Source organism: Onychomys torridus, chromosome 1 (genome assembly GCF_903995425.1).
Source record: "Onychomys torridus chromosome 1, mOncTor1.1, whole genome shotgun sequence".
Classification (NCBI taxonomy): domain Eukaryota; kingdom Metazoa; phylum Chordata; class Mammalia; order Rodentia; family Cricetidae; genus Onychomys; species Onychomys torridus.
Window position 1 is genome coordinate 165,572,055 of NC_050443.1, and position 18,930 is coordinate 165,590,984.

Genomic DNA, 18,930 nt, shown 5'->3' on the forward strand with positions numbered 1-18,930 from the left:
AAACCCTAAATGAATAATTTTTTTAAATGCCATAATGAGCCAGGCAGCACTGGGAAGCTGAGGCAGGAGGAATACACCATCTCAAAGTATAAGTATTGGGTAGGGGAAACGCCACAATAAAACCCATAACTTGTATGTTAAGCTTAAGATTAATTTAAAGGAGCTGGGAGTGTAGGGAGTTAGAACATTTGCTTAGCCCTGATTCTCCAGCCCCGCATGAACTGGTGATGGTGGCACACACCTATAACTCCAGGACTTGCAAAGAATCAGGAGGATCAGAAGTTCAGGGTCCTTCTGAACACTATACAATATGGTTGAAACCAGCCTGGACTATAATAGACCCTGTCTCAAAAAATTATTTTTAGCTGGGAGGTGGTGGTGGCACATGACTTTAATCCCAGCACTCAGAAGGCAGAGGCAGGTGGATCTCTTTGAGTTCAAGGCGAGCCTAGTCTACAGAGCAAGATCCAGGAGAGCCAAGCTACACGGAGAAACACTGTCTTGAAAAACTAAATAATAATGATGATGATGATGATGATGATGATGATGATGATAATGGGATGGTTTGAAAGGAAATGGCCCACAAAGGGAGTGGCACTATTGGGAGGTGTGGCCTTGTTGGAGTAGGTGTGGTCTTATTGGAGAAAGTGTGTCACTGTGTTAGCGGGCTTTGAGGACTCATATATGCTTAAGCCATGCCCAGGGAGACTGATCACTTCCTGTTGCCTGTGAGCCAAGGTGTAAGAACTCTCAGCTCCTTCTCCAGCACCATATCTACCTTCATGCTGCCTTGCTCCCCATGATGATAATGGACTAAACCTCTAAACTCTAAGCAAGCCACCACAATTAAATATTTTCCTTTATAAGAGTTGGTACGGTCATTGTGACTCTTCATAGCAATTGAAACCGTACCTAAGGCAGAAGTTGGTACCAGGGACTAGAGAATCACTGTGATAGGGCAGACCATGTTTTTGTCTAAAGTAATATGGACTTTGATACTTTGAGTTAGGAAAGCAATGGAATGCTTTAAGAACTGTTTAATGGGCCATACTAGTAGAAGCGTGGAAGACAATGGTGCTGAGAATGAGTTGAACTTCAGGGGACTGGCTCAAGAGGTTTCAGAGAAGAATTTTAGCATGTTACCTAAAGAAAGTTTTGTGATATTTTGGGTGAAGAATGTGGCTGTTTTTTGCCCTTGTCCAAAGAGTCTGCCTGAGGCTAAAGTTAAGAGTTTTGGATTAACAGTGTTGGCAGAGAAAATCTCAAAACATCCTCGTATAGACTCTGTCATGTGGAGTGTAACTCTAATGAAGATTTATAATGAAAAGGAGCAAGCTGAACAGGGTAAATTACAAAACGTAAAATTTAAGGAGAAAAGGAGCACCAGGAAGTGGAATGGAGCTAAGTCCTGTGTTCAAGAAGATAAACAGATTAAGATATGGAATAAAGGGAGTGGTGACCTCAGGGCAAGACCCCACCCAGCTAAGTTTCCACCTTGTGAAAAGGAATTAGAGAAAAGCTTAGAGCTAGCTGTGGTGGTGCACATCTTTAACCCCAGCACTCCAGAGGCAGAGGCTGGTGGATCTCTGAGTTTGACGCCAACCTGGTCTACAGATTGAGTTCCAGGGCAGTGAAGCTTAGGCAGTGAAGGAAACCATGAAAAACAGAAAGATGATGAAGATATAGTTGAGTGAGGGGGCCATATACAGCCCCAGCAAACAGCAGAACTGGCAGCTTCAGCCACATGGTTCTGGCTTTAGTGCCAAAGATAGAAGAAAGGGGCTGTGGAATCTCCCTCCACGACTAAGGAAAGTCACTGAGGCCAGGCGTGTGTCAAGGGTGTCCCTGAACGGAAGCCTAGAAAGCTCACTGTGTAAAACTGTGACGTTAAAGTCTGGATTGCCTTGGAGACCCCAAGATCTTAAAGATGCCAGAATCATGGGATACCTACCAATGAAGGCTGCCAATGGAGTGGGACCAGACCGAGGGAAAGAAGTGTGTTGCAGTCAACAAAGCCGAAAGGAGCTAGAGATATGAAGAGTGTTTTCACATTGGACACCAAGATGCAGAGTTTGGAGTTTGCCCAGCTGGTTTTTGGTCTTGTTTTGGTCTGTCCAGTATTTCATTATGATCCCTTCCCTATGTTTTGAAATGGTAATGTATGTCCTGTGCTATTATACATTGGAAATATGTGATCTGCTTTTTTATGTATGTATTTGTTTGTTTGTTTGTTTGTTTATTTTGTGGAGCTGAGGATCGAACCCAGGGCCTTGTGCTTGCTAGCCAAGCACTCTACCACTGAGCTAAATCCCCAACCCTTATTTTTATTTTATAATGGATTGCAGTTAAGAGACTGCATGAATCTCAAAAGAGACTTTGAACTTTGGACTTTTAAACATTGTTGAAACTGTGATAGACTATGGGGACTTTTGAAGTTGGACTGAATGCCTTTTTGCATTATGATATGGCTACAAGCCTTTGGGGTCCAGGGAGTGGAATGTGGTGGTTTGAAAGAAAATGACCCCCAAAGGGAATGGCACTATTAGGAGGTGTGGCCTTGTAAAAGTAGGTGTGGTCTTATTGGAGGAAGTGTCTCTGGAGGCAGGCTTTGAGGTCTCATATATGCTCAAGCCATGGCTAGTGAGACAGACCACTTCCTGTTGCCTGTGAGTCAAGATGTAGGACTCTCAGCTTCCTCTCCAGCACCATGTCAGCCTGCACGCCACCATGCTTCCATCACCATCCCACCATGATGATAATGGACAAACCTCTTAATTGTAAGCAAGCCACCACAATTGAACTTTTTTTAAATAAGGATTGCTGTGGTTGTGGTATTTCTTCACAGCAACTGAAACCCTAAGACTAACAATAATAATAATATAATAAAACTAATTTAAAAAATAGTTTCATCTACTCTTTCTGTACTACAGATAGCTTGATTGATGAGTCAACCATCCATGGCTACCACTTACACTAAGATTATAACTTTTTTTTAACTTTCTGCACAAGAAGAATAAAAAGCTTTGTAAATAAAATCTTACATTAAAAAAATGTTTTTCAGCTGGGCATGGTGGCACATGCCTTTATCCTAGCACTTGGAAGGCACAGGTGTTAGGATCCTGCTCTCACTCTTCCGGGTCTTACATTATCAGTGGGGCAGGGCGACTGTGTACCGCTTTAAAAAGCCACACAGACCCCCTCGTTCTCTCTCTGCACTCCCCTTCTCTTTTCTGTTTCCTCTCTGCTCTGCTCCCTCCATCTTTCTGTCTCTCCAGGACTGGGTTCTTTCTAATAAAGCTCTTTCTAACTCTGGTAGTCGTAGCCGTGGCTCGTAACTTCTCCGCAGTGCCCGCCATTTATCCTTTCAACAGGCAGGCAGATTTCTCTGAGTTCAAAACCAGCCTGGTCTACAGAGTGAGTTCCAAGACAGCCAGGACTACATAGAGAGTTGCTATCTCAAAATAAACAATAACAAGCAAAAAAAAAAAAAAAGTATTACAATCACTGACAGCAAGAGCATGGGAAGAAATTCCAGGAACAGAGAATCATATAAACTGAGGGACTGAGATAGTGTGACCCGGAGTGAGATTATTTACTTGTTTGTTTGTTTGTTTATGGTTGTTTGAGACAAGGTTTTGATACATAGACAAGGCTGACCTTGAACCTGCCACATAACTCAGGCTCACTGCACTCAGAATCCTCTAGCCTTAGTCTCCTATGTGTTGGGATCACAGGCATACACCACCATGCTTTGCTTATACATTTTTTTAAAGATTTATTTATTATGTACATAGAAGAGGGTGTCAGACCTCATTACAGATGGTTGTGAGCCACCATGTGGGTGCTGGGAATTGAACTCAGGACCTCTGGAGGAACAGTCAGTGCTCTTAACCTCTGAGCCATCTCTCCAGCCCCCCCCCCCTTATTTACATTTTTTAAAAGGTTCTCACTGTGTCACTCAGGCTAGCTCTGACTCTAAACCCCAGTGAGTCCTCTGCCTCAGCCTCCAGAACAGCTGAGAATCCAGGGATGTTCTATAGCAACCTACGAAAGCTCACTCCAGGTAAACAGTGACCCGCAACATTCATGAGGCACTAGATACTAAAAGGCCATTGGAAAACAGAAATGTAGAGTTACAACTCATCATCACAGGTGAGGCCATGGTTACATCCTCCCCAACCTCACCCCACCCCTACACGCCTGCTCCAGTGCCTGGCATACAGTAAACACTCAGTGACTATCTGCTGAATGAATGGAGTTGAAACTTCTGATCTCAGTGCTTACTGAACAATCACACAACAACAGGCCTTGAGATAGCCACCTGGTACATATAATCTCAACTAAACTACACAGTAACCTCTTGAGAGGTAAGTGAAGACCCACCGAGTGGGTCTTGGATGAAGCCCAAGGATCTGATATTAAGTTTTTAGGTAATTCTGAAGATCAGCCAAGTTTGGAGATGATTCACATGGACAGTTTTACAGATGAATAAGCTAAAGTTTAGCAAAAAGCAGTAATATGCTCAAGGTCACATGGCTAGGAAGAACCATGACACAAAACATCTTTGCCAAAGGTCTACCCGACTCTGGGAAACCTACTATGTGAAAAACAGAGCTCATGGGGAAGAACAGGCGTCTGAGGACTGAAGGCAAGGGGAACAGTCAGTAAGCCAAAAGTGGCAGAGACTGGAGGATGTGGCATGAGAGAGAAGTGGGGATGCTGACCCACAGCTCCATGGGCCTGAGTGCTGACAGGAAGGGGAAGACACAGTCCTGGCACAGCCAGGGTACTCCCTCAGGAATCTGGCCAGCTGGAAGGAAGTATGGATGGAGGTGCAGCCAAGATAACTCCCTGGAGGATAGTTCTGTGTTAACATCATTAAAGCCAAGCCTTTGGGCTACAGTGGGATGCCCAGAATGGGAGGCAAGTTTAAGCAAGTTGATAAAGTGCAGATCGGAGCCCACCCTTAACTTCTCAAGTGCACTGCCCATTTGCCAGGCTTTAAGTCTTCTGCTTCACTTTTCTCCTGTTCTATGTACATCTGTGTTTGGGGTCCTGCTCTTATTGAAGGATGGGAAGGAAAAGTGGAATTCCACCCCGAACATGAGACAATTCTAGCAGTCTCAAGAAGCATGAAGGAAGCTCTATGTCTCCCCTCTCTGCAGTCGTGCACGCCAGGCTGGCACCATAATTAGGGCTGTCTGTATCCTCTCCCAAAGAGCATTCGAGAAGCCTGTGCAAAATGTGATGGTTTCCTACAATCTTCAAATCCTGCTCATGCCATCTGTTGTGGATGTGAAGTACTATCCCACCCGGGGGGGGGGGAAAAATGGTGATGATGCTGGAGAGATGGCTCAGTAGTTAAGGGCACTGGCTGCTCTTCCAGAGGACCCAGGTTCAATTCCAGCACCCACCTGGTGGCCCACAACTGTCTAGAACTCCAGTTCCAGAGAATCTGACACCCTCTTCTGGCCTCCGAGGGTACCAGGAAGATTAGTGGTGCACATGCATACTCATACATAATTTTTTTTAATGCTGATGACAAGGAACTCCTTATCCAGAGGCAGATTGAAAGCACAACCACGTGCATCGAGTCAACCTTCCACCACCAGGAGAGGTAGGTGCTGTTACTCTCTCACAGTAAGTGACAGAGAGTCACAATTCAAACCCATTACCTCTGACTCTGAGTCCAGCGTTCTTCGTATTATAAACCTGATCATTTGTTACTGGCCAAGATTCACTGAAGCCCACTTAGCCTATCCTGCCTGTAACAGTGACAAGAGTTTGGACGCACTACGAGGAATTATGTATTGAGGAAAGAATGTAAGCTTATAGGTGACCTTGGGCAAGGTGCTGCTCCTGAGCCTCTGTGTCTTATCCGTAAGACAGGAATGACAGCCATCTTGAAAAAATGGCCAGAGGCAGGAACACTACACACAGTGCTGGTGCAATGACTGACAGAAGTAATTCTTCCCCGGGGCTAGCACTCTTCCAGCATCCACCTCCCAGCGCCTTCGGAGCCCAAAAGACCCCATGGATTGTTTTTAGCTCAGGCCTTTATGTGAAAGATAAGGAAACAGGTCAGCTGTGGCATAAAGCCTGGGGATGTGTTCTAAAGTCTCATAAAATTCTTTTTCTCTTACCTTAGAGTCCTTAAGGAACAACTAACACACATCCCCCCCCCACAAAGTGAAACAAAACTTGTCTAGAATGCAAAGATCAAAAAAAGGCAGAAAGCACCGGGCGGTGGTGGCGCACGCCTTCAATCCCAGCACTCAGGAGGCAGAGGCAGGCGGATCTTTGTGAGTTCAAAGCCAGCCTGGGCTACAGAGCAAGTTCCAGGAAAGGACAAACCTACACAGAGAAACCCTGTCTCGAAAAACCAAAAAAAAAAAAAAAAAAAAGCCAGAAAGAGGCAGTTGTGGTGGCTCTGCCATGCAGAGGCAGAAGGATTGTTGGGAGTTTCATAGACTGGAGAGTGAGCACCAGACCGACTGGAGGAGCAGGATGAGAAAGCTGTCTCAAAACAAACAAAAGTTTGGAATTCTGAACTGCAAAGCAAAAGCCTTTACATTTCCCTGAGCGGCTGCACAGTAAACCCAGACAATCTATCCTTGTCTTTCAGACTCTTTGTCCTACTGTGTGGTGAGGGGCCCATTTCAGTCAGTGGTGCTCTTCTGCCTCATTCTTGGAATTGAATCTTTGGTTCAAAGATGGATCCCCACAAAAAATGTCTCTCCTGTCTAATTCAGAATTTAGAATCTCAAATGCGTACAGGGCCAGAGAGATGAAGAATGGGTTAAGAAATGTGACCCTGAACAGTGATGGGGACTGTGGGAAACAGGTCACTCAGGAAAAGGCCACCTCACTTCCACACACTACAGTCATCCTAGCTCCTATTTTCAAAAGAGTGGCAGGGTGCAGCCATCAAAAAGTCAAAGTCAATCCAGCTTCGTTTTAGATAAAACCTCATGGCTAAAAACCCATTTGTGAAACATTTTCAAATCTAATGTATTTTTTTGGTTTTTGTTTAAACCAAAGCCTGTATCCTCCTTTCTACCAGTCTGCAGTCTTGGCATATGCCATCGTTAGAGACCTATAGATGAACCCTGCTAATTCTCAGAGCTTTGTCCTTTTCCAGGCCTGGCCCCTTCCCTCTCTGTAGCCCTTCGCATCCTCAGAAACTCGGGCTCATGTTCTTCACCGATGACCCCAGCATCTCAAGCTTTCTGCGAATCCTGCCACCTCCTGGGGCTGCGGGGCTGAGGGATGCTCTCGGAAGGGGACCCACTTTCCTGCTGAGAAGCAGGAGACCCCTAAGACGGGAGATAAAGAAAAGGATGCCCGCTCTCCCGGGAGGTGGGGGGGAGCACTACAAAAAACAACAGGGCCTCACCCTTGAGAACTCTGGGGTGCTGATGAGAATAGAGGACACCTTTCAGACCACCTGCTCTCCATGAGGGATAAAGGGAAGGACACGCTATGAAGCCACCAGAGCGCCGAGTGCTCTCTGGCTGGGAAGTCCAGGTTGTTTGGGCACCCTCGTCCCCTCCGGTCTTTCCCAAGGCAGATTCTTGGGGCACAGGCACTGCGGACAGGGAGGGGCTCGCACGCCCAGGTCGGTGGCGCGCAGCTGCGGTGGCACTGCGCTTCCCCGCCCCCACAGGCCCCCCTTTCCCTCCCCGCTAGATCGGGAGATGAAGCTCCGCCCCTTGCGCGTCGCCCCAGCCCCGCGCCTTAAAAGCCCCGCACACCGCCCCGCCGCGCCCAGCCCTGCCGCACCTTCGCGTCCTCGCTAGGTCTCGCCGCAGCCGTGCGCCCGGCCCCGACCCCGGCACCATGAGCTTCGGATCAGAGCACTACTTGTGCTCCTCCTCCTCCTACCGCAAGGTGTTCGGGGACGGCTCGCGCCTGTCCACGCGCCTCTCCGGGCCCGGAGGCTCGGGAAGCTTCCGCTCCCAGTCGCTATCCCGCAGCAATGTGGCCTCCACGGCCGCCTGCTCCTCGGCCTCGTCTCTCGGCCTGGGCCTGGCCTACCGCCGGCTGCCCGCGTCCGACGGACTAGACCTGAGCCAGGCGGCGGCGCGCACCAACGAGTACAAGATCATCCGCACTAACGAGAAGGAGCAGCTGCAGGGCCTCAACGACCGCTTCGCCGTGTTCATCGAGAAGGTGCACCAGCTGGAGACGCAGAACCGCGCACTCGAGGCCGAGCTGGCGGCGCTGCGCCAGCGCCACGCCGAGCCGTCGCGCGTCGGCGAGCTCTTCCAGCGCGAGCTGCGCGACCTGCGCGCGCAGCTGGAGGAGGCGAGCTCGGCGCGCGCGCAGGCCCTGCTGGAGCGGGACGGGCTGGCCGAGGAGGTGCAGCGGCTGCGGGCGCGCTGCGAGGAGGAGAGCCGCGGGCGCGAAGGCGCCGAGCGCGCCCTGAAGGCGCAGCAGCGCGACGTGGACGGCGCCACTCTGGCCCGCCTGGACCTGGAGAAGAAGGTGGAGTCGCTGCTCGACGAGCTGGCCTTCGTGCGCCAGGTGCACGACGAGGAGGTGGCCGAGCTCCTGGCCACGCTGCAGGCGTCTTCGCAGGCTGCCGCCGAGGTGGACGTGGCTGTGGCTAAGCCAGACCTGAGTTCGGCGCTGAGGGAGATCCGCGCCCAGTATGAGTCTCTGGCCGCTAAGAACCTGCAGTCTGCCGAGGAGTGGTACAAGTCCAAGTTCGCTAACCTGAACGAGCAGGCGGCGCGCAGCACCGAAGCCATCCGAGCCAGCCGAGAGGAGATCCACGAGTACCGGCGCCAGCTCCAGGCACGTACCATTGAGATAGAGGGCCTGCGCGGGGCCAATGAGTCCCTGGAGAGGCAGATCTTGGAACTGGAGGAGCGGCACAGCGCTGAGGTGGCCGGCTACCAGGTAAGGGCTGGGATGCTGCGTAGGACAGAGTGCCCTGTCCTTTTCCGCGCATAGCTGCACTCCCGGTAAAATGGGGACCTAAGGAAACCAGGAGAGGAGAAGGAAGGAGAGAGGAGTGTTGGCTGGAGGTATTAGCAAACAAACAAAAAAATCACGGCCCCCCGCGTGCAGCCTCAAATGTGAACTGCATGTGCCCTGGAAGCCCTTTCAACCGCTTCATGTCTCCACACTCTATTTTGGGTGATGGGGGAGTTTTAGGGACCGAACCCAAGTCTTCATGCATATGCTAGGCGTATGCTGTAACACCAAACTACAATCCCCACCCTACTCCCTCGACTGATCTCTTCTAACAAAGAAGTCTTCAATTTTGGGGGAAGTCCAAAGCATCTAACCGTGCCTTCCTGTCACCAAGAGTATAAACACACTAGCAAGAACAGTCCCAACCCCTCTGACGAGCCCAGAGGGAGCAGGTGACAGCCTCCGTGTGGTCCAGTCCTTAAGTATCTGGTTTAGTTGGCTTTGAAAGGACTTTTCTGAGCCTTAGAATTTATATTTATAGAGTATGGTGGGAATTGGGCTCATTTTCTTGAGTTTTGCTCTAAAAGGAGTGAAAGCTGGCATAATTAAGCTAGTGACAACTGTCTTGCCCCACCCTTACCGCCCCCCCAAACCCGCGACGCGCACACACACACACGCATGCACGCGCGCGGTTCCCTGGTCCAGCTATTGACAGTTCCGCGTTGAGACTGGCTGGGCGCTGTCCGCGGTGCTGATCTCAAGTTCCTCTGCTTCATTGTTTCCAAACTGTCCCAGTTAGGAATCTCTGGGCCGCAAGGCAATTAACTGCTTCTATTTATTTATTTGTTTGTTTATTTATTTATTTTAGTTCTATAGTACAATCAGTCTTGGCTTCCTAAAGCCAAAGTTCATCTTGTCGACAGCATCAATTTTCACCTCCATGGATGGCTTAGCACTTAAAAAAACCATTTAATCTGCTCCACAGCTGTGCGGTCTCATTTGAAAGGTCCCATTACCTTAATATTTCTTCAGCTTAAGTGCATGTGGCAAATTACAGAGATGGTTTCTTTGTTATAGGCGACATTTTTTTTTCATCTTTCCCTGCTCTGTAAGCTCTTTGAAGGTAACGATTGGCTCTTCCTTCCCAACAAAGGCCACCGTGACCTCAGATTCACCACACTGGACATTTGGGGCTTGTGACTACAAAGGGCACATACAAAGAAGACAGGACGAATGAAAATGTAGAAAAATTCAAATTACATGGTTTAAGTACAAGGAACAATAAAAGCTCTTTTGAATAGAATGTCTATAATTCAGAAATTTCAAATTATTTTAGCTGGATTGAATTTTACATTTGATAAATTAATGTGTTGGGGGACATTACTAAAAATAGAACCAGAAAATGGCATAATATTTCAAAAGTGCAATTTTAGTCAGGAGCTAGAGAATTTATTGATATGCAGGTATTTACTGTCCATTGTGAATGACTCCCTTTCATAAAGGCTTTGAAAAAGGCCTGTTTGAAACACGTTTGGTTAGTCTGGTATTACATTATTATTCAAATAAATATTCTCTTTTTGCTACAAAATCTGTAAGTTGAACTCTTCAGTATGTCCAAAGCCCTGAATGATCCAAATCAATCACACTTAATTAAGATTTATTCTCTTCCAGAAACCTCAAATGTTGAATTAGGTAGTCTTCTTGAGGACTAGCCCAGTATTTCTACACAAAGGGTAACTTACTCCCAAACTGCCGGCTGACTTGGGCTTTGCTCTGCCCTCTTTTTGCCGGGTCTAAGAGGTCGTGACAATGCTGTCTGGCTTGTTAGCTCTAAATACAGGCTTCCTGTGTTAGACAACAGCAGGGTCTCCAGACATGGTGGAGGAAACAGAAGGTGAGAGAGCCTGCAGGCCCTGAGCGCTGGCCCATCAGCATTAGCCTCAGCGGACCTGCGGAGGGAGCGGAGGAAGCGGAGGAGGAGGCCAGATAACAGAAAGCTATTTCCTGCCCCTTGGGACCTAATGCTGGGGTGGGGCTCACGGCTTGGCCTGCAGACACTTGGGCCTGCCGCCCCTGCTTTCTTCCCTGGTCGAGGTGGAAGGCCTCCTCACCGTGAAACCATTGTCTTCTTGCCCGATACCCAGCGTCCCCTTTCACTGCAGTAGTGGTGGGGAGGTGGTCTTTCCCTTCTGGTGCAGAGACTCACAGTGAGCACATTTTTCCTATGCAAGCTTTCAGCCCTCTCAAAGACAAGAGAAAATGCTGATTAAAGTCATTTTCCTGGCCCCAGAGAGCTGAGAGCCCCTTTGAAGACAGACCGCTTGATAGACTTTCAAAAGGACAAAGAGTGACTCAGGGTGGCACCGTGAGCACTCAGAACGGGGCTGCTGTCGTGCAGGCCAGAGGCAGCCATGCTTCGCCTAGAGGGGCAAGGCATTCCTCTCAGTTCTGACAGAGGACTTTCTGGCCCCCACATAGATGGGGCACTACCGTTAGACTGTCAGACCATCTCAGAGGGAACTGAATTTCAGACCTGTGCTGTGGAGTGTCTTAGAAAGCCAAAGCTTTCCTTGAAAGACCTTGGTGGGCAGTCAAGATCACTGCTGGTTAATGCTCTCCAGGGAGGTATGCCAAGGCTACCCTCTTCTCCAGTATGAGCTTGGAGCCCAGCCTAATTAAATAGAAAGCAGGGTCTGGCCCTCGGGAGACGGAAGCAGCAGTGGTTACATAGAAATGTATAGCCTGATAGATCCATTTCTGAAATTAGGATTCAAAGGGGGAGGGGAAATCTTTTTTTTAAAGCTGTTCCATCTGATCTCACCCCATCCCCCATCTCATCCTATACTGTCACCTTGGCCACCACAATAGCTTCTTAATAGGGACAGATTTAAATCAGTGACCTAAACTCCATGGCACACCCAGACCACAGAGCAGCTTTTTAAAAGAGAGATTCTCTGACCACTCCTGAAGAAATGGATTTTGTATTTCTTAGGTAGGGCCAGGAACATGCTTTTTATTCCGTTTTGTAAGACGGGGTTTCCCTGTGTAGCCTAAACTGGGATTGAATTTAAAGTCTGTTCGGTAGGCACACCCCACCACACCCTGCTAGAAATGTGCATTTTCAATGAAAGTGTTATATCGTTTGTTGTTTGTTCTGAGACTGACCGTGGAGTGTATTGACCTAAACCACATTTTCTCATAAAATATGATGGCAGAGGGTGATGGGGGACAAGGATAAAGCAAAGATAGGAGTGAGAACAAGGACGTGGGTTCCCATGAGTAACCACACATTAAAACCTCCTCCCCATGTAACTGATTATGCACAGCACTAGTTCTGTGTGCCTGCACTCGGCTTGCCTGGCTGAGGTCTCCCCTTTCCACCCCAAAGTAAGGAAATGGGCACATGGTTTTTCTTTTTCTTCACTGCAGATGCTAGTGTGACCATGCTTTGTCTTCTTCCCAACCTGCCTCCTTCCAGCCCTGGCCCAGATGCTTAGCTGCTCCAGGAGAGACCCCAGCTGGAGCAGGGAGTGCCTCCTCTCTCCTGTTCTTCAAGCTAAGCCAGCAGCAGCTGCATGGTTGGGGGAGGGGGCAGACTGCAGCGTTCTGCTCACATTTCCCGCTGGAGGCCATCTTTGGAGGCCTTGTGAAGGGCAGCCAGACAGTCCAGTGCGGGGAGGAGGGTACAAACAAAGAGACTGGGGCTTGGGGAGCCATCAGCAGCCAGCACTTCAGTCAGCTCCTTCTGGAAGGAGCTGGGTTACACTTTTGTCCACTCTGATCCATAAAGTTGCCATGTGAGATGTATAACATGCAAGAAACCCTCACCTATCTAGAACTTGGCTCCCCAGCAGCCTCTTGTTCCAAAAACAAATGATCAAATCAACCTGCTGATGAGGCGAACATCTACCCCACTGATGCCCTCAGCCTAACTACCCTTAACATGGCTCTCAAAAGAAATGATTCCTCATTTGGGTTTCGAGTCTGAGGAAGGATAAAGATGGGAGATCACTAGAGTCAGGCGCTGTCAAGGATGCCTAGCACCCATCAGAACACTTTCCAGGACAAAGAAAAGCAATAAACTGCAACATCAAGACAAACATGGCTGTTGGAACCATCAGGGTAGAGGAAATAAACACCCCAAATACATCTAAAAGATAACAGACATGAAATCATAGAAAAATTACATCATTTTTACAGCCTTGATTGCTGAGAAAGACTGTATTGGTTTCATGTCCTAATAATAAATGGTATTTGCCACTTTAAAATGGTTTGATATAAATTATCATGTTGAAGGATCTTTGAAAGATAGCTCAGCAGTAAAGGCACTTAGCACCAAGCCTGACTGCCTGGGTTGATACCTAGACTCTAAGTTTATCCCTAAGACCTACCTGGCAGGAAGACAGAACCAACTCCTAAAAGTTGTCCTCTGGTTCCACATATCTCTGGTGACACATACATGCCCACACACATAAATAAGTCAATAAATAAATAAATGTACAAAAATTCAAGCTTGTCATTTTTCAAAAAGCTAGTGCTTTGAGGACTATGCAACCATCTATCCAATATTAAATTTGTGTTATATATAGGGCCAAAGAGATGGCTCAGTGGTTGAAGAGTGTGTACTGCTCATTTGGAGGACCCTCAGTTCCCAGCAACTACATCAGGCGGCTCACAACTGCTTATAGCTATAGCTCCAGAATATCTCTTACCTCTATGGGTACCTATAGCCACATTCACAGACATATAAACATACATACATATACATACACAGTCAAGGAATCCGTGAAATCATGTGTCCCTCGGTAAAAGTTCCCAACCCTCAGTATGCATTCAAATTTCCCAAGGATCTTTAAGTGGGAAATGCAAATGCTGTGTCCCTACCCCAGAGCAAATGAAACAGAACCTAGGCTAGACACAGATTGCTGTGCAGGTTTTCTATCAGTTCCTTACATGATTTTAATGTGTAGTCAGTGTTGCAATCCTGTCTTGTAGAAATTTCAGTGAATGTTTGCTACTTTGGTCTAAATACTTTGGATATGTACTTTCCAGGACAGCATTGGGCAGCTGGAGAATGACCTGAGGAACACCAAGAGTGAGATGGCTCGCCACCTTCGGGAATACCAGGACTTGCTCAATGTCAAGATGGCCCTTGACATTGAGATAGCGGCTTACAGGTACACAAAAGGGCATGTTCATGTTTACCCTAGCAAAGCACATGCTTGTCAGGGGCAATGTTCCTACAGAAGTGGTTCCATGTGGTCTGTTTCTGACCAGTGAGGGAGGATGGAGAAAGCATCACTATTCAGTCCAGATAAGCAGACCCTTCAGTCCCTCTACTTGAACATATCCTAACTTCACCTTGCTAGTCCCAGAGTATTCTACATACCTCTGCTGGGCCCTTAAAAGGTAACACAGGCTTCGAGAGGTCAAAATGAACGTCTGTCAGACCCTAAGTGTAAAATAGGGGTTAGAATTTGTCATGGTGGCACACACCTTTAATCCAAGCACTAGGGAGGCAGAGGCAGGCGGATCTTTGTGAGTTCGAGGCCAGCCTGGTCTACCAAGTGAGTTCCAGGAAAGGCGCAAAGCTACACAGAGAAACCCTGTCTCAAAAAACAAAAACAAAAAAAAACCCAAAACAATGAAAATAGGGGTTGGGGCTGGAAAGATGGCTTAGTGGCGAAGAGCACATACTGCTCTTACAGAGGTCCTGAGTTTGATTCTCAGCACCCACATCAGGTGGCTCACAACTGCCTATAACTTGCTTCAGGGGAATCCGATGCCTCTGGCCTCCCCCAGGCATTTGCGCGCGCCTCGTCAGGTATCTGCATCTGTGGGCACATACCTCCTAACACACACACACACACACACACACACACACACACACACACACACACTACACATCATTAAAAGTAATAAAAATATAGCCAGGCGGTGGGGGCGCACGCCTTTAATCCCAGCATTCTAGAGGCAGAGGCAGGTGGATCTCTGTGAGTTTGAGGCTAGCCTGGTCTACAGTGCAAGTTCTAGGACAGCCAGAGCTACACAGAGAAACCCTGTCTTGAAAAAAACAAACTAAAACCAAAACAAACAAACAAAAAAGTGAATTAAACAGAAAGTGATTATTTATTTATATTACTTATTATACAGGTGCAGTTTTTTGATATACTATAACTTACTCAAAGTCATGAAGAAATGATAACCCTCAGATTCAACCTCAGATCAGTGTGGACTTTTTTCTTTGTTTTGTTTTTTAAGACAAAGTTTCTCTGTGTAACAGTCCTGGCTGTCCTGGAACTCACTCTGTAGACCAGGCTGGCCTCAAACTCACAGAGATCTACCTGTCTCTGCCTAAATGCTGGGATTAAAGGCGTGCCTAACCACCACCCAGCAGTATGGACATTTTTTTATATGAAACATTTCATGAATTTGTATGGTATCTTTGTGCTAGGGCCATGGTAGCATTCTCTTTATCATTCCAATTTTAGTATATGTGCTACTGAAGCCAACACATTTTTTTTCTCCTTTCCACTATGTATAGCACCTACTTCAAGATGAGGCCCACCCCAACAGTATTTAATAGTATCCTGAGTTGATTTTTAGAAAAAGAATAGTTAAGAAGTATTAAAGTTCAAAGTCAGACGTGGTGGTACACACCTGTAATCCCAGGTGAAGGTAAGACAGTAAGGAGTTAAAGGCCAGTCTCAGCTGCGTACCAAGGCCAACCAGGGCTCTATGTGATCCTATCTCCAAAAACAAGAACAAATAAAGAGCAACAGCAAACCCTACTGGAGTTATGAAAAACAAGACAACAGAGCCATCGGTTCTGGTATTGTTTAGTCTGGGCTGAGTAGAGACTGGTGCCTGAAGCTGTGCCTGAGTGACTGCTTCTTCATTCCCTTCCTACCTTCCTTCCATACATGGGGAGGGCACAGACCGCAAGTGTGGGCTGGACTAGGCAGTGAGTTTCCTGCTCCTCTCGGGACTTCTCACTTCCTTACCCCTCTACAGTTAAGGTGTTAATTAGGGAAATTACTTCTCTCCAGAGCTTTGTAGACTCTAATTGCCAAAAATGGGTGTCTAATGTAGCCGAGGGATAGGTTTCCTTTGGCAGTACTTTAAACAACATTGGTATTGGAGGGGGCAGAAAGAGAGAGAATCCATACATGTGCATACTAATCTCAAGCTCCATGCACTATTACTAGCCTCAGGCTCATGGAGAAACTGCAGTGTTCTTTGGAGTCTCTAACTAAAAAAGGACTGGAGGGTTAAGTTCTGTAAACAAATTCGTAGCCTGACTCCTGAGAGCTTCTCTCTGTTGAACTTACAGGAAACTGCTGGAAGGTGAAGAGACGCGGTTTAGCACCAGTGCGTTGAGCATTTCAGGGCTGAATCCACTTCCCAATCCAAGTTATCTGCTCCCTCCCAGAATCCTTAGTTCTGCAACCCCCAAAGCCTCATCCACTGGGCTGTCACTTAAAAAGGAGGAGGAAGAGGAGGAAGAAGGGGCTTCTACGGACGCCTCTAAGAAAACATCCAAGATAGCGGAAAGTTTTGAAGAAACATTGGAGGAAACGGTAATATCTACAAAGAAAACCGAGAAGTCAAATATAGAGGAAAGCACCATTTTGAGCCAAAAAATGTAATCCCGTTGCTTAAAAAAAGAAGTTAATGCCTAAGAGGGAATGCACTTGACTTATTCTACTGCTTACTTCCAAACCACACCACCTATCACCGCTATAGAATGTCTCTAAGGCTTCAATGTCATATTTAATACTGAATCCTTACTTTCTCCAGTAGGAAAGGCACCCATAGATGGGGCAAACTGCATTCCTGGAGCAGTAAGAGGAGTTCTCTAAGAACACGCTTTCTCACCCACAGCTCGGGCTTCATAGTGACAGGTGACTCAGGTGCAGAGGAAGGTGCTAATTCTGGTCATCACTCGCTGTGAGCTGAAGTTAACGCCTATGTTTATCCACTATACCCCACCAGTACCCAGCTATAGATTCTTCCTGTAGATGCCTAAAAACATGGTCACTGCCGAGGACAAACCAGTGGTCCAGACACCATTACCCCATTCCACTCTGATAGAGCTCAGTCACAAAGGATAGATGTTTCTCTCACGGGCATATTTCTTCCTCTCCTCTCAAACCCTTATTTCCTTTTCTCCCACCCAAGAGGAGGGAAGACAGGCTAGTGTAGTATTTCCTCCCAAACAGAACTTCCTCCCTTTAACACTCTTTGCTCGGTGGGTAAGATTAGATGCATGCTGCCCATTTCTGTGATTTGTGTAATGACTTATCCCTGCCCATTATGCCCTTTCACATCTGTAGCTTAAAAAGAAGATAATAATGGCAGCAATTCACTTTAAGGATTTTCCTAAAAAATAAAAGAGATCTCTAGATTTTAGGCTTTCAGCTTGTCCAAATCCACTTAATTAGAAGGAAAAAAAATGACCTTAAATGATGTAGCTTTTCACTTTAACTTTAGAAGCACAGTGATAGTTATCCTGCGCTGTGGTTAAGCCAACCTTAGACTTAGTAACGTAAATACAGGAAGTGAGTATGTCTCTGAATGGAAAGACCAAGGTCTCCTCTGTGTTGGTTTCTGTATAGTGGTATAGAATTAGCTTTTTCATACCCTCGCCCTAGAATCTGTAGTCTCCTTCCCATTATCTAGGTTCTCAAGAGGCCTTGCTTTTTAAGAGTGCTATGTATAGGATATTTTATCACCAGACACAATGCTACTGCCCAAAAATGAAAAAAATAAACACTTCTGGTCAATCAACACCACCAGCAAATATTTAAAAAAAAAAAAAAATCTCTTCTCTCAGAGCCTTTCCCCAACAGTGTTGCATTGCCGCAGTTGGTGGGTGTCAGTTCCAAGGAAAGGCAGAAACATTCAGAGTTCACAAGGGTAATGCATGCTCCTCTGCCATCCAAGGAGGCAGGCTGGAAAGTCAGCTCCTCGTGCACCCAACTGCAGCATCCACACGTCCTGTCTGCCTCGTGTGCCAAATTTGATGCAGGATTTGCCCTGTCTCTGCTCACTTCCACCAGAGCTACAGAACTGTCTGCTCTGTCCCCACCCACGTCATCGCAAGCTGTGCTGATAAGGACATGATGCTTCTACTGAGCTCCCATTCTAGCACGTGCTCCAATAGTTCAAGGACCTGAAAAGACACTCTCCTTTCTCTGACCCATCCCTGTTGACCTCCCCCCTCCACTTACTGTAAGACATTAGTTAATAAAAGAAATTAAAAGTCATTAATCCTACCAACATGGTTTGTGTTCTGTGGCTTCTATTGGTTCCCTGAGGAAAACATCATTTACTCACAGGTTTCCTGGCCCTGACTACTTTTTTATATTGTTTTTGATGACTTGCCACTAATCACCTGGGCCCAGAGTGAAGGACAGACAGTACCTACATTCTACAAGGTGAGCATAATGGTGAATGCCTGGAATAACAGCACTCAGGAGGCTGAGGTAGGAGAAGTGTGTGTCTGAGGTCAGCCTAGGCTACATCCTGATACCCTGTCTCAAAAACAAGAAAAGAAGGCTGGGGAGATAGCTTGGTTGGCCAAAGTATTTGCCTTTCAAGCATGAGGACCAGAGTCTGCTCCCAGAATCCCTATATTTAAAAAAAAAAAAAAAAAAAAAGTCCAGGCATTGGTGGCCCACATCTTTTTTGTTTGTTTGTTTTGTTTTTTGAGAAAGGGTTTCTCTGTGCAGCTTTGCGCCTGTCCTGGAACTCACTCTGTAGCCCAGGCTGGTCTCAAACTCACAGAGATCTGAGTGCTGGGACTAAAGGTGTGCGCCACCACCGCCCGAAAGCTGCCACAATCTTGCCATCTCTGCCTCCCCGCACTGGGGTTACAGACATGCCACCAAACCTGGCTTTTCTTACATGGGTGCTTGGGTCCTCATATTTGAGTAGCAAACGCTTTCCCCACTGAGCCAGTTCTTCCAACCCTCTCTGCATCTTAAGACATTTATCTGTTAATGC

The 18,930-nt window shown here is 47.1% G+C and overlaps 2 protein-coding genes and 1 non-coding gene across 6 annotated transcripts in view; 1 reads left to right on the top strand and 2 right to left on the bottom strand.

The window, feature by feature from the left end:
- The window catches only part of Nt5c2 (5'-nucleotidase, cytosolic II), a 130,715-nt gene extending 122,456 nt beyond the window's left edge, over window positions 1-8,259 (bottom strand). For all 4 annotated transcript variants that reach the window (XM_036171682.1, XM_036171728.1, XM_036171738.1 and 1 more), the window contains exon 1: window positions 7,783-8,259. In XM_036171682.1, coding sequence (XP_036027575.1) covers window positions 7,783-7,841 — 59 coding nt within the window. In that variant the 5' untranslated portion in view covers window positions 7,842-8,259. The remainder of the gene's footprint in view (window positions 1-7,782) is intronic.
- Ina (internexin neuronal intermediate filament protein alpha) lies at window positions 7,730-18,206 on the top strand. Its single transcript, XM_036171810.1, has 3 exons — window positions 7,730-8,904; window positions 13,975-14,099; window positions 16,256-18,206. The coding sequence occupies exons 1-3, from the start codon at window positions 7,840-7,842 to the stop codon at window positions 16,569-16,571; spliced, it is 1,506 nt and encodes a 501-aa protein (XP_036027703.1). The 5' UTR covers window positions 7,730-7,839; the 3' UTR covers window positions 16,572-18,206.
- Window positions 15,331-15,437, bottom strand: LOC118576844. Its single transcript, XR_004944048.1, has one exon. It is a non-coding gene; the product is annotated as a U6 spliceosomal RNA (small nuclear RNA).
- Window positions 18,207-18,930: the final 724 nt, after the last annotated feature.